Source organism: Paramisgurnus dabryanus, chromosome 16, assembly GCF_030506205.2.
Source record: "Paramisgurnus dabryanus chromosome 16, PD_genome_1.1, whole genome shotgun sequence".
In the NCBI taxonomy this organism is placed as follows: domain Eukaryota; kingdom Metazoa; phylum Chordata; class Actinopteri; order Cypriniformes; family Cobitidae; genus Paramisgurnus; species Paramisgurnus dabryanus.
Window position 1 is genome coordinate 2,429,407 of NC_133352.1, and position 22,539 is coordinate 2,451,945.

At 37.1% G+C, this 22,539-nt stretch overlaps 2 protein-coding genes and 1 long non-coding RNA gene across 3 annotated transcripts in view; 2 read left to right on the forward strand and 1 right to left on the reverse strand.

Annotated features, from left to right (window-relative positions):
* Nucleotides 1–8,416, reverse strand: part of nup210 (nucleoporin 210) — a 231,503-nt gene extending 223,087 nt beyond the window's left edge. The window contains exon 1 of the mRNA XM_073812225.1: nt 7,901–8,416. Within this exon, the coding sequence (XP_073668326.1) occupies nt 7,901–8,067 (167 nt within the window). The 5' untranslated portion in view covers nt 8,068–8,416. The remainder of the gene's footprint in view (nt 1–7,900) is intronic.
* A 9,231-nt stretch (nt 8,417–17,647) lies between these two features.
* Nucleotides 17,648–18,564, forward strand: LOC141280873 (uncharacterized). The gene is made up of 3 exons (XR_012335193.1): nt 17,648–17,817; nt 18,005–18,089; nt 18,490–18,564. It is a non-coding gene; the product is annotated as an uncharacterized lncRNA (long non-coding RNA).
* A 670-nt stretch (nt 18,565–19,234) lies between these two features.
* LOC141280912 (uncharacterized) lies at nt 19,235–20,338 on the forward strand. The gene is made up of 2 exons (XM_073812226.1): nt 19,235–19,483; nt 19,586–20,338. The coding sequence occupies exons 1-2, from the start codon at nt 19,235–19,237 to the stop codon at nt 20,336–20,338; spliced, it is 1,002 nt and encodes a 333-aa protein (XP_073668327.1).
* The last annotated feature ends 2,201 nt before the right edge of the window (nt 20,339–22,539 follow it).

Consider the following 22,539-nt stretch of genomic DNA (forward strand, 5'->3'; position numbering starts at 1 on the left):
CGCGTGACTGCCACCACCTGAACTGAGGGACTGACTGAAGTGAAGGGGGGTTGGCTGTAGGCTTGGGCGGTATCCAAATTTTGATACCATCAAACCGCCTCCCTATTTTACCCCGGTTTACGGTATTACCGTATAAAATAATAAAAAAATTATGACGTAATCAGACGGCGTCACTATAATGTTGGCTTGTGCCTAAACCCTTTAGAAACTGAATACCAAACACTAATACTGAAACAATATCAAAATAACATGCACAACAATATTAACAACTTTTATTAGCAACAACTAGCAGTTTATAAAAAAAGTTAAATACAAAGGTCAAACAGAATTAACCAGTTGTCGGTTAAAAAAGTGATCTCTAAATTAGGCTATTATAGAAAGTGGACTAAACGCGACTACAGTTAGCCATCTCATTCCAATTTCCAGGATATTTTTGTGTGAAGTGAACAAATCCCTCACACTCAATTTTTCACAACTCGCCTGTTTGTACTTATAAACCAATAAAAACATTTGGCGCAAGCCAAGGTCACGGCATTTGGGTTCTGGAGCAAGGTCACAGCGTTTAGTGCACTCGCGTTGCATCAAGCTAAAATTTAATCAAAGCAACAGTCTCAGACTTGAAGAAAATTGCTGAACATTTAAACCAATTTTCTGCACATTCCACCATATTTTAATGAAATAAAGTCCTCTTTCTGTTAACTTTTATTTCTGCATATTCCAGCATATAAAATAAAAATATTTTTTGTAAAATTCAGCAATAAAATAATTAAAACGAAAGTCTTTCCTGGTTGTATTCAGAATTATTAACATTCACGTCTTTTAACAGTAAAGTGCAGCTTAAGTTTTGTTTTTGTAAATCATTAGACTTTTTTTTTTTAGACAAATTTCGTTTTGTATAAATTGTGTCTTAATTTTAATAAATGTTTTATCAACCAATTGCACGTATTTAATAAATTAAAAGCAAATATAGTAGACAATATAATAACCGTGACATGGAGGCGCCGGCACGGCGCGTTCGCTTGCATTGCATTGTTAACTAGAATGCACGGACCTCATCATAAATGAATGAAAAAACTCATACATTAGCATTTAATATCTTTGCTGCATTTTTCTAAAACAGACAGAGGCTTTCTCGCAAAGCATTGCATCGTCCATGTTGCACTTAACAGAAGTTAACACTTGTCTTTTTGAAAAATAAAAAAGTAATAATAATTATACAAAAGAGTTGTTCTAGTCGTTACTAGAAGGCAGTAAGACCTGCCTTGGCGGTGCGTCTTTAATGCATTCTGAAGGTGCCCGTTTTATCGTGTTGCAGTCTATTAGGCAACATTCCGCATAAGATGGGTTTAGATTTGGAATTACATTACATCTACATTTTAGTGCTAACTGATAAGGTGATGATAATCATCTTTCTTTATTATTTTGAGCACTACCTCAAACTTAAGCGCCGTCTCTTCGGAGCTGTCATTTTCTTAAATAAGCCGTGGCAGTGTTTCAAATGAGCTTCTAATAAGACAAACGCCTTTATTTTCCACGCGATCACCTTACCAAAACCATTTTGAAACTAAAGAGTCATTTGTCCTTTGATTACATACAAGCAGCATACAAGCTCCTCGGCGACACGTTTGCGGGAATCATGTTTCGCATGAGCCGGAGGCAGAGCAGCAGAGAGATGCGACAGAGTTGCGAAATTGCAGGCGCGGCTCGAAATGGCTGTTATTTCAAACAGCATAACTTGTTTTAAACTAATCAGTTAATGGCTCGGTGGTCGGTGAAGAAAATGTTTAGTTTTCGCCATGCCTAATTTAATATTTAATCCTTGTCTGCTATATAAGTTCATTGTTTTTTTTTAAAGGCCGGTATGGCGGTATAGAAATTGATACCTTTGCTATTTTTAGATCCCGCGGTATAGGGGTGCAACGGGTCACAAAACTCACGGTTCGGATCACATTACGGATTTTGAGGCACGGATCGGATCATTTTTCGGATCAGCAAAAAAAAAAGTATGGGAAAATTCTAATAACAAATCAAGAAATTACAAACATTTATAAAAAGAACAAGGTTGCACATTAAGTAAGGTCTAAAATCATTAGTTACAGAAATCAAATGAATAATAACACTGCATTTATTGTATTAATTAAATGTAATTATAATTTTTTTAAAGCTTCAGAAGTGATTTTCTCTTTGTCTTGGGTTGTTTGATTAACATTAATGACACAGACTTAAGGAGGTCAATTGAGCTTACTGTCTCTTTAAGACCAAATGTGCACAGACTGCATCTCTCTGTTTGTGCACTACCGAGTCCCCTTAAACGAGCGCACAGACACAGACAGAGGGCGAATTACAGACGGCGTAGCATTACAGTCGTCCCACATAAAAACGTTACGTTGTTTTTCATTGCTCTATTAGCCAAATGTATTTTAATACACTACAGTATGAGAGAGAGTAGCGCAACTCTCTGAAATGTAAACATCAAGAGTTCTGATCTTTGAAGGATGATTACGTCTTACTCGAGCTGGACCGGACGCATTCAACCGCACGCGTGCGTTTGTGCGTAAAGTAAACTGATCACTTTAGCGCCGTTTTGCAGTTAAACTGTTTAAAATCACTTGAATGTTAACATTTGCAAACCTTTATAACACTTACATATTATAAACTTTCCCTATTTAAATTTGCGTATTAATCCGCGAATCACATGCGAGCCGAACCGTGGGTCGTGATCCGTACGGATCACGGATCAACTGCGATCCGTTGCACCACTACCGCGGTATACCATATTACCGTTTTACCGCCCAAGCCTAGTTGGATGGTGTCACTACAGTGAGTGACCTGGGTCACCATTAGCAACCAGTAGGGCGCACTCTGCTGGACAAACAAGTACTTACTAGGGCTGTCACTTTTGAGAAAAATCTAATTCGAACGGATTTCGAATATCATGCAATTTATCCGAATATATTCGAATATCTGGGCAACCCCCAACCCCCCCAAAGGCGCGCATCAAAACCCACCGTAATGGAGATTCAATCACAAAATTATTAACAGTGACAGTTAGGGCTGTGCCGATAAACGATATCACATCGAATCGTGATGAAATTTAAATCGATAACGATTATAAGCGCCGGACATTTTTACTCAATATGGATTGATCAGTACTTTTGTGTAATGTTGGACTTACGTCTGTTTCTCGTTTCTTCTCGCGTCCATCTTGCACGCACATATGTCTGCACCGCTTTGAAAGTACACAACATTTACAAATTTAGAAAAGATAAAGAAAAGTAGCCGATCCACCGCTGCAGTGAATATACTGTGGGGTTGTGCACACCAAAACTTTTAAACGCGGCTGAAAACGCCTGGACAGTGCCGAATGCCAGCTGTTTTTTTTTTCAGCTGAGTGCCAGCTTATTTCAGCCGAGTGGTTTGGTAGCTGTGATACTTCAGCTGTGAGTCGGTTGGGTGCTGTGGTAATGTCCCGCCCCTCCTACACTGTAATTGGATGGCCGTGTGAGAACTGACTTTTATGAGCGGAGCTTTTGACTCGAAGTTGAATATTCAACTCTCGGCGCTCAGCCCTGAACGCGGAAAAACCACCGTGCGGCGGCTTTCATCGCGGAAGAAAACCGCTAGCTGCTGGCTTATTTCGAAGAACGCCAAGCTTCCATTGGAAACAATTAAAAAACATGCGCCGGCCGCGAGCTTAAAAGCTTTGGTGAGCACGCGAGTGTGTGACTATGCGTTTCCACAACGCGACGCGCTTGCCATCTGTTTACCAGCGTGTATATCTCATATAGCTATGTTCCTCCTCTGATACGAGGGCTCATGAGACCAGTAAACACATGTGTGATCAATCAGTGTTTTCTTTTTTAGTTTAAGTGAATATAAACAGCTGTATGTTTATCAGTATATTGAAACAGTGCAGTTTTAAAGCTGTCTTGTGTCTTACAGTAGCCTGCTGCTTTCTGTCTCAGAAATGTTCATTACACACAAAAAATGAAAACTCCTCACTACTATTAGTATTAACTGAATACATTTTGCACACATTTAATTCATAAAGTGAGGACTGTGCAGTGTATTATTTGTATTTATTGCCATTGTTAAATCATCTTGACAGACAATTTTTATAACTAATATTTACATTTAATACAGATGCCTGAATAGTAAAACAAGATGAATAGTCTTATGATTAAGTGGAAAAATTAAAGATTTGGTTGCTTGTTGTCACTAGCATTGTTGTAGTGACACAGCCAAAATACATCGGCCTATGTGTAATACATAATTATCCAAAGATGATGAAATTGTGGACAGAAAAGGTAGCACAAAATCTGTTATATGGAAGTGGTTTGGCTGTCTAAAAAACATTTATTTAATGAACCCTCTTTTTTTTGTGGCTTCAGTCATTGTTGGCATACTCTTTTAAAGCTGGAAGCATTAGCATCTTATATCGAAATCGTATATCGTTATCGGTCAATATGGATTTTTTATTTCAAGATCACATTTTTGCCATATCGCCCAGCCCTAGTGACAGTCATAAACTGAAACTGGGCTGTCTGGATTACCTTTTTACTTAATGTTTGAAACAGCAGGTTATTAACTTATGAATACAAAACTTGATTCAGAAGTTTACAAAAAAATGATTCAGAAAAGTTACAGACAATAACGTGACAACCTGGACAGCAGCAGGAGTAGGAGCCCAAACGGAATTCGCGCCCGCAGATTTCGGCAGAAAACTCCGCGGATTTCTGCGGATTTAATGCCCGTCATTGACAAGCACACATATCCCGCGCTTGAGCGTGTTTGTGAGAAGTAATCTCATTGACAACAAGCACACATATATACAACGCCTATCCTGCGCGTTTGTGAGCCGTCAGTGACAAGTACATTAACCCTGCGCGTGCTGTTTGCTTGCCCGTTTTCAATGATAGAGAGCACAAACCATTTGATATTTGAGATGAAATTAAACTTACCACTGAGTTAAGCAGATCTCACTTGACTCTGTCGTGTATGTGACGCGCGACAGTCAGCACATGATCATTTAAAATCTGTTTACAAGCCAAATGCTGTTGTTGTTTAATATAAAGTTTACATTGCGTTGTAAAAATGATGAAATTATCTTCATACATGCTAATTTCATAATGCGGACGTATTAACACAAGCTTTTTATTCTGCTATAATATTTAACACTGTAAACAATATGTCATTTTATATACAAACTATAATTCTATCTTGACATGCACATGAGGTTCATGTTGGTCCAATTTGATTCCCTCTCTTGCGCACAGTTGCAGTCGTCGGTCTCACTCTCAGCCTCCTTCCTATTACGAGGTGTTACTGTAAAAAATGCGCTACACATGGCATTTTAAAAACCGGATGGTTTATTTATAGTTCGAATACGGATATTTCACGTCATGTTCGAATGCATATTCGAACATTGAATAAAAAGTGACAGCCCTAGTACTTACATCTATCATAAGCATTTAATGTCTTCTGTAAGGAACGTTCATATCGGCTTCATATCTGCGGCTTATACGCCGATACAGATATATCTGCGACAGGCTCATATCGGCCGATAAAATCGGCAAAACGATAAATCGGTCGGGCTCTAATTAAAACCACTTCAAATAAAAACTTTTATAGGTTTTTTTCTTTGTGTATCTACAGCGTCCGCTCTGTGGATAGGAAGCTGCAGCCAATAACGCAGGTGGCTTTATAATTAACTGACTGAACACTTTCCAGCTAACACACAACGTACTAGTTACGTAATTTATTGGTCATTTTTGGTAATTTCATGACTTACCAGCTGGCAACGTAACCGTTACGTCCTAGGGAGGTAATTTCATTACCATTACAGAACCAAATCACCACGTCGCCAGTACAGACTCCTTACGTCGCAAGAAAACCAAGTAAATCCCAGTTAAGTAATAAATTTGTACTATTTTGGTAATTTCATAACTTACTGGCAACGTAACTGTTACGTCCCAGGGAGGTAATTTCATTACCTTTACAATTATATAAACATTCATTTCTTTTTCTATTTAGGTTAGCTTATTAAAACTTTTCAGTCTCAAAGTTTCCCTTAAATAAGTCAAAATAGATTAAATACACACAAACTGCCATTTACATGGGAAACATGAAACAGCACGCGCCTCCCGCCCAGCTGAACTTGACCAGAACGCGCGACCGCGTAACAGGAGTCAGGACCGGTCGTTTCTCTGAACTGAGACCCGTTTAAATTTCACAAGAACTTATTTTAGTTGCTTAAGAGTTATAAACAACATTTTAACATACTTATTAAGGCTCACAGAATCTCGCCCGACAGTATAAACCGTGTTTTTTGCTGCACTGACAGGATGTTCATCTGACAGGAAATTTCGTTTTTTCAGGTAAGACACTACTTCACAAATTCGGGTTCGTCGCCACGACGTAAGTTAGGTCATCATATTACGTCGACGTTACGTAACAGTTACGTATTTGTGTTAGCTGGGTTGACTCTTACCTGGGCATTTAGATATTAAAGTTTTTCATCAACAGTATCTCTGCGTGAAACATTATAAACATTGATGATCATCTGCCGACTTAGCACGTCCTCTATGTTACAGAGAGTCCGCTTAATTAACGGCTTTTCGTTCGGTCCGCGTGAGCTAAATATTTTTGTTCTGTAATTTTTTTTACTCGCATAGGCTATTTATACAGATTTTCAAACCAAGTACCACTCGGGATATAATGTAAGTTGTTATAGACCATTTCAAAAGATGTAAACAACACTGGTCCAGAAGCACTTCCTGTTTCAGTTTTTTAACACTAGATAAATGTTGGGATAAAAAAACAACCAACAGAACATATAGAACTGAATCAAAAAGTTAAACAAAAATCTTAAATATAATGATATATGTGAAATAAAATAAAAAACAGTCACAAACTGAAACAGGAAGTGTTTCTGGACCAGTCTTGTTTACATCGTTTGAAATGGTCTATAGAGATCTGAAATGATGAAAAATCAGTCTGACTAAAAATGATCTATCCAGCTTAATTTAGCTTTATTCGTTTTCATACTTTATAGATACACATTCATTTATCTACTAATATACTATTGAAAATGCCAGAAATAATTATTCATTGCATTCTGTATTGCATTCGTTTTGTACATTTACAGGTGCATAAATACTGTTTAAGTTTAAGTTTTTTAAGACGCTGCTGTGTTCTGTATTTACCGATGCTCTGTTAATACATAGTACATTATTTGCATAGTGTTACTTAAATATGTTTAGTTAGTGTAGAGTTTAAAAACAACATGGTTAGTAAATTTTTGGGTCACCGGCAATTTGCAGGTGTGGCAAAAGATTAGTTTTAGGCCCTGAGTGTAACTATTTCCTGAAAGTATTTCATTGCTTTCAATTGTGTTCTTACAAAACAGTTATATGAAATTAGTCAGCTGTGGATTTGTAGTTTGCAACCAATGGTGAAAAACACTACAACAACATCTCATTTGTAAAAATTAGCATTAACATGAACAAACAATAAGCAATGTAATTTGACAGTATGTATTAATCTTTTTATTTTAAAATGCATTTGTTAGTTCATGTTAACAAGTGTTACTGAGAAAACAAATATCGGTGTCATTGGGCCTTTTACTCAAAGTTACTGAAATAAAACCTGGATATAACGTTACAGCGTTAAAATAAAAACAAAGAACACATGCCTGACAGTAACTTACACATCATTTTTTTACTGTCATAAATATTAAATCTTAAAATGTTATTTATAAATAAATAGTATATTATCAGACCTATAGTTATTTGGTATTTGAACTTAATATATATAGTGCAAGAAAACAGCAATAAAAATAATCACAATTCATTACTGAGCTACTATATATAACACATTAAATTCTGTTCAATGTACTTACCATCGATAACAGCCTTCACTTGCTTCCAGTGTAAAGTTGATTTTGGTAGTTCTGGCTAGTGGTAATAAAATTTTAGGTATGTTTAGTTTAGCAGCGCGTGTCAGATCTAAGGTGAAAACCACCACGAGGACTATTAGACCCTGCACGAGCAAGCGACGGTTTGCCATTACAAAGAGATTGATTTGTATTTCCAGTGCTTGTCAGATTATTATCGGTGTATAACACACATTCATCTGATTCCTGAAGAAATAATTCTTCTTAATGTTTTATGGCAGGTGGCATCCAACGTAGAAGAAACTCTGACAGATGCTGCAGTTTATTCACACAGACACGCGTGTCTCACATTAGTTCACACGCGTGACTTCGGCAGGGCTTTTACTTTTATTACTAACTCATACAAACTTCTAGACTCTAGAAAAAAAACAGAGATTTAACTAACAGCAAGTATAGAAAATGTTTCATGATTCGAGCAAACAGTCGCGTGAAAATACCCGCCATGGGTTACTATCAAAGCGGTGTCACGTGATGCATTCTGGGACATGATCTACGTCATTCTGATATGACGAAATTCTTTAAAGGCACACGATCTTGTTTGACTTGTGATGAAACCGTTGTACATTTGTTTTGGTCATGTCTTTACGTACAAAAGTTCTGGAAAGATATTGATGTGTTTGTTAAGTGTAAGATTTTGCCAGGATTTGCAGTACGTTTGAGAAACGTTATATTTGGGTTTTATGACACTTTATTGTTAATTTAATTATTTTTCTTAGCAAATTTTACATTCACAAATGTAAATTCTCTAACTCTAAACCTGTATTTTCTGTCTTCCTGAAAGATCTGCAAAATTACTTGAATGTAATATCAGCCTCCACTAATAAGAAAGCCATAAGTACAGTTAGGATCTGTTCCACTTTTGACCTCTTCATCTGATACTGTTTAGGTGATAGCCCCTTTATTTTTTTTCTTTACTTTTTCTTTTTTTTTTGTTTCTTTTTGTTCCTTTGTCCTCTTCTTTATTTATTTATTTATTATTATTTATCATTATTTTCTCTGTATATTGTCTCGATATTGTATGTCAATGTTTTTGTATGTATGTTCTGTTCTTGCAAAAAAAAAAAAAAAAAAAGGGACACGATCTATGACGCCTGACATTCAACCCAATTTTATAGCGCTTTTTACAATTGCTTAATTGTTTCAAAGCCGCTTTACATTAATAAATGCAGAAGAAAACACTGGAACATTCTGCTGTGCTTTGTTGCTAGTTATTTTATAGCTGTATTGTTCAAAATAAGATGCTAATATATGTTTCCTCCTTTTCATAAAATTAGCATTCATCTTCTATGATTAACTTGTTGGCCAAAACGTGTGTCATAAACTTTTCTTAAACACTTTTTGCAATAATCTAAAAGTCTATGGGGAAAATTAATGGGCTTTTTGTAAGGGAACCACATTCCGCTAACTTCCGGGATGTCTCTGCGGTTGCATTGACGTCACTTTTCCACGTGACCACGCCGGAACTCGCCCTTTTTTTATTCAACAGTTTTAAAGGACTTACAAAATTGTATTATGTTCCCATTTGTGACAATAGAAAAAATACTTGCACAACAACAACAACAACAGAAAGAAAGGAAAAAAAAGAAGAAACGCAGGGGGGAATTATAAAAGGTTTAAACATTGAAAGCAGTTTTTGACCTTTGAAAGATTTTTTGTTTTTTATGCCCAACAAAGACAAAACGTAAGAATTATAATCGCCCAGAAATACTGATAAGAGGGGCTTCTTTCTGGGGAATTTGCATTTGTGGATAAAGAATTTGCCAAATAAAATAAAAAGATTTATAATATACTCAATAGGCCTACAATGTTTTGAATTGTGATAAAAGAAAATAATATTAAAAGTGTTGATGCATATTTTAAGTTTTTTTCTGAGAGATAGGTACATAAATCATTCCAAAAGGCTTTAACACAAATACACTCACAAAAAAGATTTACAATTGTCTCTTCCATATCACAAAAGGTAAAAAAAATTTCAAAGCTTTGCATATGAGAAAGGTAACATCTGATCCCATTGTAAATGTTTAATGTAAATGAATCATGCGCGTAATTTGCACAGGGGTTTAAAATCCAGCTAATATGACCCCCCCCCAATATCATCACATCATTCAAATTAAAACAAATTTGAAAAATTACGAATGAACACTTTTGTTCGTTTTCTTTATTAATTTCATTTGCCAGCAAGAAAGATAGTATTATATTTTAAATAATCTGTAATGTACCCCCCCCCCCCCGCACCGACAAGGTGGTATTACCCAACCCGCTTTCTCTCCCAAGTTTGTTCACTGTTTTGTGCGTGCGCAGTGGCTGGGATGAATGGTTGGAGAAAGCTGACGGTGCATGATGAAAAGGATAAATTTGTTAGCTATATTAGGATCTGAAGTTGAAACTCTGATCAGAATACTCCTTCGTACCAGTCTCCTCCTCTGAGGCAGATGATCTTTAGTGCTCTAAGTTAGACGATTAAGGACTTGGTAGTAGGCTACAAAGCACAACGTTTTACGTCTTTCCTGACTTCTGGCGCAAACACACGGTGAAAAGCGCTATTTTTAGCCTTTCATTGATAAAAACTAATCTTCAACTTCAACTTTATTTATATAGCACATTTCTTAACAGCCACATGGCTGACCAAAGTGCTTTACAGTGCATCTGACACATACACACATAGACACAGTAATAAGAATAATAGCAGCAAGGATAAAAAATAAAAGTAGATAGACTGTTAAAAAACACGGACAGAAAAATATAATAAAATACACAATTAAAAAAAAAAAGAAATAATAGACCATAAAATGAACAAACATGAACCCCTGGGTAATCATAAAAAAGCTAGAGAGAAAAGATGGGTCTTTAACCGGGACTTGAAACTAGAGACGGTGGGAGCCATCCTAATTTCTAAAGGCAGAGAGTTCCATAAGCGCGGGCCAGCCACAGAAAAGGCACGCTCTCCTCTGCGCTTTAGCCGTACACGAGGGACCACTAGCATAGCCTGGTCAGAAGAACGAAGATGTCTACTAGGGGTGTAGAGATGAAGAAGTTCAGATAAATATAGAGGAGCAGTATTATGAAGAGACTTATAGACAAAAAGTAGAATCTTTAAATCAATTCTTTGAGAGATCGGCAGCCAGTGTAAAGATTTGAGAATTGGAGTGATGTGTTCATATTTACGAGAACTAGACAGAAATCTGGCAGCAGCATTTTGAACGTCTGATCTCCGTATTTTCGTTTTGAAAGCGTGTGAAAGTTGCGCGATCCTATTTCATCAATTGCGCTGAAAATTCAGAGAAAGCTCTAACATATACACGTAAAAACACGGTGCAGCATGTTTACTTGATAAACAAGCAGTGGACTCCGACATATAAGTTTGCGTCCATATAAACTCATCATTACTCCCGCTCGCGTTTGAATGACAGCAGAGAGACTCGCCAACCCGTCTCGCCAGACCACCCCCTCAAAGTACTCAGGACAGAAGTGGTCGAAAGTGGACAAAAGAGACAGATTTAAATACCAGGTGTACAGTAAACGTGATTTGTCTCTCTCGTCCACTTGTGATCCGATCGATGAAAACACATCTTAATACCAAGTGTAAACAGCTCCCAGTTTACGCACAACTATGACACAGCAGAGGCTGAACCATGTTGCAGTGTGTCACATACATCAGGACAAATTGGACCTCTTAAAGGGACACACCCATTTGCATTAAGCTTTGTATAGTTAGAAACTCAGTCATGTTTTTGAATGGAATATGGAATTCAGTGTTGCACTTCCTTCTTTCCTTCTTTTAAAAATCATTATTTTGCATTTATTTTACACTGAGACGTGGTCTTTTATCTGAATGGTATGTGTGTTAAGTTGCAGCCAAATATGTTGTAACATACCTAAAATGTGATTTACAGATAGGCCTTCTTTTGTATTTACATGCTTTTTAGATTTTGTTAGTGGATGGTGAGTTTTTGTGATGCCCACCAATATGTGAAATCTGTTCTGAATAAAGGTGCAAGCTGCACTCCAGTGTGCCACCCTGTATTGTGTAATGTATTGAGAGTTGAATTGTTCATAATACATTTGCTGCATGTAGGTGCCAATACAGTGATGGAATTGATTAATCTTTAAGTTCTTGTTTCTTTTTTGATAAAATATTGAACACACAAAAAATGTGGAAACTGCCACTGCTGGCTAGTGCTTAAACACTTAATTTGTGTCATTATGGCATAAATAGTCAAGTGAACAGCTGCATTTACGTTAGTCTAAATCAGTTAAAGTATCACAATGTATTTATAATACAGGAACGGCAAATTAGCATGTTACCTTTTACACAAGAAATTATTCAATAAATAAATAAATATGCCGTGAGTTTAACCACCCCAATGGTAGACCCAAAGTTATGCCCTTGAAATGAATGACAGCATATTATCTGATCACAATGCAAAGGTTTAATATAACTGAATAGCAGGTAGCATCTGATCACATTTTAAAGGTTTAATTAAACTGCATGACAGGATATCATCTGATCACATTGAAAAAGTTTTATGTAAATGCATGTAAGCTAGATAGGCCACCCACCTGTCAGCTAGGCCCACCCACCTGCCTATCCAGTAAGGCCTATTAGTTATCCTAATGAGTAAATTATGTTGCAATTATCACTAGGGGAGCAATTGGGTTAAGGTGCCTTACTCAAGGGCACGTCAGTCACAAGCGGCCGGCCGTGAGACTCGAAACGGCAACTTTCAGGTTACAAACCTGACTCACTACCTCGTAATATCTCGGGGTAACATAATTAAACTTTGAGCCATTATGCAGGCTGAACTGCGGCAGAATTTTATCCATCACGTCTCGAGTGCATGCACTTACTGCCAGGCCGTTACATCGTCATCTACTGATAAAAAACAAAACAGCAACCGAGGTCCGATAGATAAATGTTTACAGGCATTATTGTTATTCAAAATATATTTAATAAATGGGTAATATACATAGAGGAGATAAATATGGTGAGATTTAACGTGATAGCGCTGTGGGTCCGTGACCGGCAGTGGAATATACCCCAACCCACGGCGATAATGGTACATTCCAGCCGCAAACGCAAACACGGAAAATTAAAATAAGTCTCATGAAGTACTCATGAAAATTGAAAAATGAAAGTTTGAAACCAATTTTTCATTTGATTCTGTAAGGCAGACGCAGAAACACCGGGATCACTAAAACAAACCAATCTGGCAAACAAATCCAAGAGGTAAGGCAAATGGGTAAACAGAGACAGGCAGACAGGTCAATAACAATAGGCAGTCCAATCCAAGCAAACAATATCAAGGGGTAATCCAGAGGCAGCAAACAGATAAACAGGCAGTAGGTCATAAACAGGCAGTCAGAATAACGCTCAGAATAACGCTCAGAATTTATCTCCTGTTTGTTCCAAATAAATTATTTTTAAAGTACAAACCTTTTCTTGCATATTTGTAAATTATTCTTTGAGATTACACTGACCATGTAGGCTATCCACACATTTACAACAATTAAAAGCTTGCTATTTTTACTTCCTGAAGGAAAACTTTTAAAGGTTTAAATGAAGAGTTTCGTTGCAAAATGAGAAAACTCAGTTTTTAACATTTTTGTCAAATTATTATTATGTTATCATGTTATTATTTTGTTTTATGGTGTTACTAGCTGTATTTTTTAAGTTATGAAGGTTTGAATCAAAACAAGCCAACTGCAGTTGAATTGATATTAATTGGAATGCACAACCAAACAACAAGATTTTCTGAAAAATTAAAAAAACGGAGTTATCTCGTTTTGCAACGAAACTCTTCAAATACCAACAAATTAGGCTACTATTTAAAGTATTTTTAAAGTACAAAGCCTTTTTTGCATATTTGTAAAATATTCTTTAAGATTACACTGATCATCTGGGCTATCAATACATTTACAGCAATTAAATGTTAGGACTTCAGTGTGATCAGCTGCACTTTCTTTTTGTGTACCTTTTGTCTCTCACGTGGGCACTCCTTGTCTCCTCCCTTCTCATTATCCCTGATTGTTTTCTACAGCTGTTGCGTGTTTGTCTCTCTCTATATTAGGTTCAGGTGTGCTGTGTTCTGTGCCCGTTCGTTTTGTTCTTCCGGAAGATCGCTGCCATGTCGTGTCTGACTTATGTTGGTCTTTGATCCTGTTATTGGTTTATGTACTCACTATGTTTGCCTCCAGGACTCGGTTGAGGATTATGCTCTCTCGGTTCCTGCTCTCTCTCTCCTGAAAGTTCTGGATCTCTGTTTTCCTCTCTCTGTGGATATTACCCGTTGGGACATATCGGATTACCCAGGTAGCAAACAGACGTTGGCCCAACGTTTGTTGTTGTGTTGGGCCAACGTTGGGTGCTGACGTTGGCCCAACGTAATTTTGTCCGTTGGGCCAACCATGTTATTGGACGGCCAGCAGACCTTCTGCCAACCTAAAAAATACCTTACCAACCTTCTGCCAACTTAAAAACCACTAAAACAATGTTGGGCCAACGTTGGGCCAACCATGTCATTGGACAGCCAGCTCCCAGCTAACAAAAAAAGGTCCCCAGGGGACGTTCGCCTAAAGTCCTCAGCACGTCATTTTATTTCCCTGCTAACCAATGAAAACATGAAACAGACACGAGAAACATTGTATACCACAAAGTACTTTTATTTTAATCCAACAGTTGTAATTATGCTGTGCTCCATGTTTGTGTGTGCGTGCACGACCTTCCATGCACGTGCCCGATCTCCCGTGGGGGTCAGTCAAACTCGCTTCAGCTGCGTGTGTGTCTCTTGGTGTGTGTCTCTGCGATGTCATTTCTTTCCACTGTCTTCTAAACATAAAACAACGAAATGAACACATTCAGAAGTTAACTTATTATTTTTGGATATGTTTAAAATGTCTTGCAAAAAATCCCTAGCAAACTTTTTAAAGATAAGGGAGACAGAATTCTGTGCTTAAAATAGAAAGCATGCACAACTCTCTTTTACCTAATATTTTATGTTTATGGTATTATTGTTGGTGTGACAGTTCACAGCAGGCTAGAAAACCAGCTGACCCACCAGCTTAAACCAGCTTGACTAAGCTGGTTGGTTGGTCTTAGCTGGTTCAAGATGGTCCTCCCACCCTGACCAGCTAAGACCAGCTACAAAGTGAACATACACACCTTAGAGAGAGCATAGGTCACACAGAGTACAAAAATATTTTACTATTACGTAAAATAATGTAAGTTGTCTTATATATTGATCTTTGATATTATTGTAGGTTTTGTTGTGGGTTCAGGGCATCTTGAAGTATACTATGAATAAGTGACAGATAGATCTATGGTTCTATTCCAAAGAATCCAACATTTATCTTGTTTTAAAAATAGACCATTAACTATTAACTTATTGTTATTTACAACATATTTACTTTCAAATATATATACAAAAACATTTGGGATTCACACAGACTCACTATTATTCATTATTAGTTGCAAGTATGAAACTGAGCTGCTGAAATTCTCCCTGTGTAGCTGTAGCATCCTCCAAGCTGCCTTCCCTTTGAAGACAGATAACAAATCTACAAAAAAAACAATCCATAAATATAGCTGCAAGCAGCAATTGCGGGGCCAAGCACCTTCAGCGCAATGAGCACCCAAAGCACAACATACACCACATGACGCAGCAAATGCGCAAAGCGCAGAAAGCGTGCAATACAGAGCCCGAAGCAAAGCAAATGCAGAGCAGAACCACTGCAGTGCGGAACGACAACAGTATAGATGGCAAAAATATAACACGTGTGGAAAACTAGACAGGTCGAGAAGAACGTTTTAAAGTGAACACAAAAGGAAATCTCAATAAGTGATATAAGAGCTGGGATTCGAACCCATGACCTCAGGTTCCCAAAGCATGGCACTTACTGCATGCACCACTGAGTAAAGGATAAAACCACTGAGTTGGTGTGTCCAAGCTATAGAATAGAGATTTAGAGCTATAAACATTGATATCCAGCAATTACCAAAAGTGCCAAAAATGACAACAGAGAGCACAAATAACTGAAATACAATGTATAGTGTGAAAATCACAAAACTTAAGAGAGAAAAAAAGTTAAGACAAAATATCATTGCACATGGGATTTGAACCCATGACCTCAGGTTCCCAAAGCATGGCACTTACCAAATGCGCCACTGAGTAAACGTTTTAACCACTGAGTTGGTGTGTCCAAGCTATAGAAACGAGCTTTAGAGCTATAAACAATGATATCCAGCAATTACCAAAAGTGCAGAAATGACAACAGAGAGCACAAATAACTGAAATACAATGTATAGTATGAAAATCACAAAACTTAAGTGAGAAAAAAGTTAAGACAAAAATCACTGCGCTTGGGATTCGAACCCATGACCTCAGAATCTCATGGCATGTGATTACTAGATGCGCAACTCAGTTAACATGCTCAAGGGGCAGCAAAAAAACAGCTTAGGTGGAGTTTTACTGTAAGGAATTAAAAACAATAAGCATGAGGAGAGCAATCACGTGAACTAAGTATAATTTTCATAGATCAAGCGGATCAGCAGTTATAACCATTTGAACATTGAATTTTTGAGCTGATGGTGGCGCTATAGAGTTAGTGCTAGAGACCCCATTTTTGGTCATTTGACTTTTCAGGACCACCTCTACAACTGTGCCAAATTTCATCATTTTCCTATGTATGGTTCATAGGGCTGCCATAGACTCCCATTGGGGAAATATAATAAGACAATAACAATAGGTGTCTCAGCTTGACCCCTAATAAACAAGAATAAAAAGTCAGCAGTGACTAGTAATGTTGTTATCCCAGGTCAAAAAGACGTAGTATTTAATGTATTAAAAATGTACTTAAAATCCAAATAGTATGTTTATAATACATTTGTATTTCCAACATACTTATTTGAAGTGTATAAAAAATACGTTAAATTGCATTTAAACATATTTTTTAAAAGTATACTAGAAGTACACTGGTAATAAATATATACTTAATTACATTTTTAAGAAATATGCTAAACTTAAGAATATTTTTTATGTATTTATATTAAGTGTACTAGAAGTACATTGGTAATAAATATATACTTAATTACACTTTTAAGAAATATGCTATATTTTTAATGTATTTATATGAAGTGTACTAGAAGTACATTGGTAATAAATATATACTTAATTACATTTTAAAGAAATATGCTAAACTTAAGAATATTTTTAATGTATTTGTATTAAGTGTACTAGAAGTACATTGGTAATAAATATATGCTTTATTACATTTTTAAGAAATATGCTAAACTTAAGAATATTTTTAATGTATTTATATTAAGTGTACTAGAAGTACATTGGTAATAAATATATGCATAATTACACTTTTAAGAAATATGCTAAACACAAATGTACTTCTAGTGAAGTTTTAGTATATTTGGATAAAACATACTTTTTTCAAAACATGATTCATTAATTGTAATAAGCTAACATTGAACTTTCCTCAAGCATTTCAACATTATATCATTCCGATTGCATTCAAAGATTTGCTTAAAATCTTATGTTTGCTAGTGTTTATTTTCAAACAACACACGTGACACACGTGACTAAACCTGATTGGTTGTTGTCATAGTAACACGTCACGGTGCTATTTGAAACTTGTTCAGTTCAGTTGAGGTGCATGCGGTTGCTTGCATTAAACATATAAACTGTTAAATTAGATGGCGACTCTGCATTAAACGTATTTATTTAATTAATCGGCGATCATATTTCACCAGAGGACTAAGATAAAACAACTCGATTTAAAATGTGAGCAGTTTTAGTGGATCTGACGTTGAGGGAAAAAGTATTCGCTTTTTGTTTGGAGATGAACGAGACAACACGAGGGTAAGTGATGACAGATTTTCACATTTCTTTATTTAGTTAACTATTAAATAAGTAAAACATTACATTACATTTAACCCAGCTTCTATATGTAACGTTATGTCTGTGTTGCGTGTGGTAATTGAAACATCTTTATTTTCTGACTAACGTTAGGCATTTCAGAAATCATTAAAACCTTTCATTTTTTTAGCACAGCGACATAAATATGACCAACCAGATCCCAAGTAGACAGGAACAAATGAAGATATAGCGCATAGAAAGACTTATTCTTGGTGGTAAGTTTGTTGTTGCTATTTCTTTTCACGTTTAAGTTTTTCTAATGTTTCTCTTGCAACGCTAACGTTAGTTTAAAATGAATGTTTGAGCTGTCTTACCTGAAAATACCATGATATGACCATATGGTTATTATAACTCCAGTAATGTTCAATGGCTAATGTTTATATCAGTTCAATCTTGACAACCTTATTGTCTTTTTGTATATTTTTAAATGTATTTCTAATTACATATGGACACAAAAATGACATTGTAAGAAGGGATACTTTTATGAGAGATTGTAAAACTGCCGAGGCTGGGTTTGATTATATTATATTGTCTTAATATATTGTACTCGGGGTAAGTAAATCTTAAAACGAAAACAATTAATTAATCATCATTTACCTGCCTGTTGTTTTTCAGATCAACTGCTATTGACATTTTTGAATCGGGGCAAATGTGGAGTGAAGAAAAACGTTTGCAACACATCCATTCCAGGTGGCTAATTTCTGTCCTTTTGAATTATTCTTGTAAAAACCTTTTTTTTTATTGTAACGCTGTAAGGGACTTGGCCTAGTCATCCTTTGTTTGTTTAACATTTAAGCTAAACAATAGCGGGGTTGGCGACTTTTCACCTATAAAACAGAATCTTGCTGATTTGTACTAGATAAAACCAACACAACAGTACATATGCATAGATTAGGAGAGACGCAAGAGAGTGGCAACACTGTTGTCGGAGCTCCGTCGAGATCATCATCTAAATCCTATTTTTCTACTATCTTGTTCCTATCTATATAATATAACTCACTAGTTCATCTTAGGAATACCTTACCGTGACGATTATTCAACAGTATCAATAACTGAAACGATTTATCGCTGGTAAACACCCAGTATTAGCATATAGCCCGCTAGCGTAAACAAACGGGGAAACGCTGCTCTGTGCATTGGAGCTCCGTCGAGTTCATCATCTAAATCCTATTTTCTTACTCGTTCCTATCTATATAATATAACGTACACGTTTATCTTAGGAATACTTTACCGTGACGATTATTAAACAGTATTAATAAGTAAAACGATCTATCACTAGTTAACACCCAGTGTTAGCATATAGCCCGCTAGCACTTGCTCACTGTCTGTTTATTGTAAATCTGCCTTCCTTTTCGATCTAATGGCGGACTCATCCGATGTATGTTTTTCAGACCTTTCCTCACCAGAGCAGGAAGCTGTGGAGGAGTTGTTGCCCGGCATTTGCACCAGTCGGTACAGCGTGCCCAACATCACCCTGGCTCCAGGCACCCGGAGACGACCGAGGCATGCAACGAGCGAGCACCCATCTCGATGCAGCTTCACGGACTGCGTTCGGGCGAACGAAGACGCTATCGCCCAGCATGAAAATGATAAGACTCTGCTTGTCATTGTAACCTGCACTACTTGCCACATGTACAGTTTAGCTTCTTCCGTCAGCACAGAGGGGTTTACATGTGTTAAGTGTATTGAAGTAGTAAGGCTGACGGAGAAGGTTGCAGAACTAGAACCGCACATCCGAACGCTCGTTGAGGACAGTAAAACCGCTAATGTTAATGTTTCAAACACTGTTTCGGGTGCGCCTACGGTAACGCGTAGTACACATAGCTCGGTTCCGGCAACTGAGTTAACACGGCCGACTAACTGGGTGACTATCAGGCGGCGTAGTCATATTCGATGCCCATCAAAGTCCCCCCTAGTAATTTCTAACAGATTCGACATCCTAAGCAATACACCGGCTGAGACATCTGTTAAAGGTGCCCTTGTTATTGGAGACTCGATACTTAAGAACGTGAACATTGAGGCACCAGCCACCATAGTTGACTGTATACCGGGAGCCAGATCGTCAGACATTAGATCCAAACTTAAAGTGCTGGCTAATGCTAAGCGTAAGTTTTCAAAAATTGTTATTCATGCCGGCGCAAATGACACCAGACTCCGCCAGTCGGAGATCACCAAAGATACTATTAAAGAGGTGTGTGAAATTGCAAAAACAATGTCAGATCATGTAATATGCTCTGGTCCCCTCCCCGCCTACCGGGGTGATGAAACTTATAGCAGATTAGTGTCTCTTCACCACTGGATGTCAAAATGGTGCCCTCAGCATAACGTAGGGTTTATAGACAATTGGAAGCACTTCAGGGGGAGACCTGACCTGCTAAAGAGAGATGGCCTTCATCCGTCATCGGAAGAAAGTGCTATACTCTCTAGAAATCTGACCAATACTCTTAATTCTAATACAGTCTGACTACCCAGGGCCCAGGTCAGGAAACAGATAGATCGTCCTACCCGTCCATCTGTTAACTGCTCTGACATGTCAAGATCACATATATCCCAGAACTTAGAGTCTATCTTACCAGAGTATCAACACATTTCAACTGTGTGCGTTCCTCGAACAAACGAATACAGAGCACCGTTTACCTCGTCTCGTACAAATCTTACTAACATAAAATTAGAAAACAATACGTTTACAGATGAACCTCGAATGTTAAAATTCGGCCTTCTTAACATTAGATCGCTTACCAATAAAGAACCCATTGTCAATGAAATAATTCCTGACCAAAACTTAGATGCACTCTCTTTAACAGAAACCTGGCTTAAAGCAGACCATTACGTTAGTTTAAACGAATCCACCCCACAAGACTACTATTACAAACATGAACCGCGATTAAAGGGGAGAGGGGGTGGTGTAGCTACAATATACTACAACATTTTTAAAGTTAACCAAAAATCTGAACTAAAATTTAATTCATTTGAAATAATGCTATTAAATATGGAAATAACTGATCGTAACCATAAACAGCTCTCTTTTGTCCTTGCTACAATCTATAGACCTCCGGGCCATCATGCAGATTTTCTTAAAGAAATATCAAATTTCCTGTCTGACCTCGTAGTCACTGTAGATAAAGCTCTTATCGTTGGTGACTTTAATATACACGTTGATAACCCAACAGATACATTAGGATTAGCGTTTATAGATATTCTAAATTCTCTCGATATTAGACAAAACGTGACAGGGCCCACGCATACTCGTAGGCACACATTAGACTTAATTCTGTCACTCGGGCTCAATATTAATGAAATCAAGATATCACCTCAGAGCGATGCAGTTTCAGACCATTGCCTTGTCTCATACACGGTACTTCTAGATAGGATCACTCGATCCACAATATGCTACCGACTAGCCAGAACAATAATTTCCACCACTAAAGATAACTTTATTAGCACTTTTCCAGACCTGTCCCAAATGAAACATGTATCAGATAATCCTGAAGATCTAGATATTGTAATAGAAAACCTGAACAGTATTTGTTCGAACACATTGGATGCCGTAGCTACAATTCGAAAAAAGAGAATCAAAGAAAAAACGCCAGCTCCATGGTACGACCATCATACCGCAGCCCTTAAAAAGGCTGCTAGAAAAATGGAAAGAAATTATAGAAGCACAAAGTTAGCGGTATGGCATGCAGCATGGAAAGAGAGTGTTCAACACTACAGACAGGCTATAAAAATTGCCAGATCTACATATCTCAGTAATCTTATTAAAGAAAATCATAATAACCCTCGCTTCCTCTTTAGCACAGTTGTATTACTGACTAGAAATAAAGAACAAACAGAACCCACTAATAAACTCCCACACAATAGTAACGACTTCATGAACTTCTTTACTAAGAAAATTATGATTATTAGGGAAAACATTGTAGGTACCCAAGCAGCCACCACTCTACCCAGTAATATATTTAACGCTAGCTTACCATACGAACATCTTGAGTCATTTAAACCTACTACAATAGAAGAGCTATCTAAATTAGTAGGGTCATCCAAATCATCGTCCTGTATATTGGACCCTGTTCCAACAAAATTACTCAAAGAGGTATTCCCTGTAGTGTCTAACCCAGTACTAAATATCTTTAACTCATCGCTAGAATTAGGCTACGTTCCAACAGCTTTCAAACTAGCAGTTATTAGACCGCTCATTAAAAAACCAAACCTTGACCAGGGAGATCTAAATAACTTTAGACCAATCTCAAATCTCCCTTTTCTATACAAAATATTAGAAAAAGTAGTGGCAAGCCAGCTACGTACATTCTTAGCAAATAATAGTACGTATGAAAAGTTCCAATCAGGATTCAGGCCCCACCATAGCACAGAGACAGCGCTGCTTAGAGTTACAAATGACCTTCTCCTAACATCTGATCGTGGCGAAATATCACTCCTTTTATTATTAGACCTTAGTGCAGCCTTTGACACAATAGATCACACAATCTTACTTCATAGGCTAGAAAACTATGTTGGCATCAGTGGTGAAGCGCTAGCCTGGTTCAGATCGTATCTAACCAATCGATATCACTTTGTTTATGTAAATGAGGAGGAGTCACATCACTCCCTGGTTAAATATGGCGTACCGCAGGGATCAGTTTTAGGTCCTATCCTGTTCTCGTTATGGAA

What these genes read in the sequence shown, in the direction of transcription:
- LOC141280912 (XM_073812226.1), top strand. Translation starts at nt 19,235, where the DNA reads ATGGCGGACTCATCCGATGTATGTTTTTCAGACCTTTCCTCACCAGAG. An exon ending in ATAAGACTCTGCTTGTCATT is followed by an intron (nt 19,484 to 19,585) that starts GTAACCTGCACT and finishes CTGACGGAGAAG; the next exon opens with GTTGCAGAACTAGAACCGCA.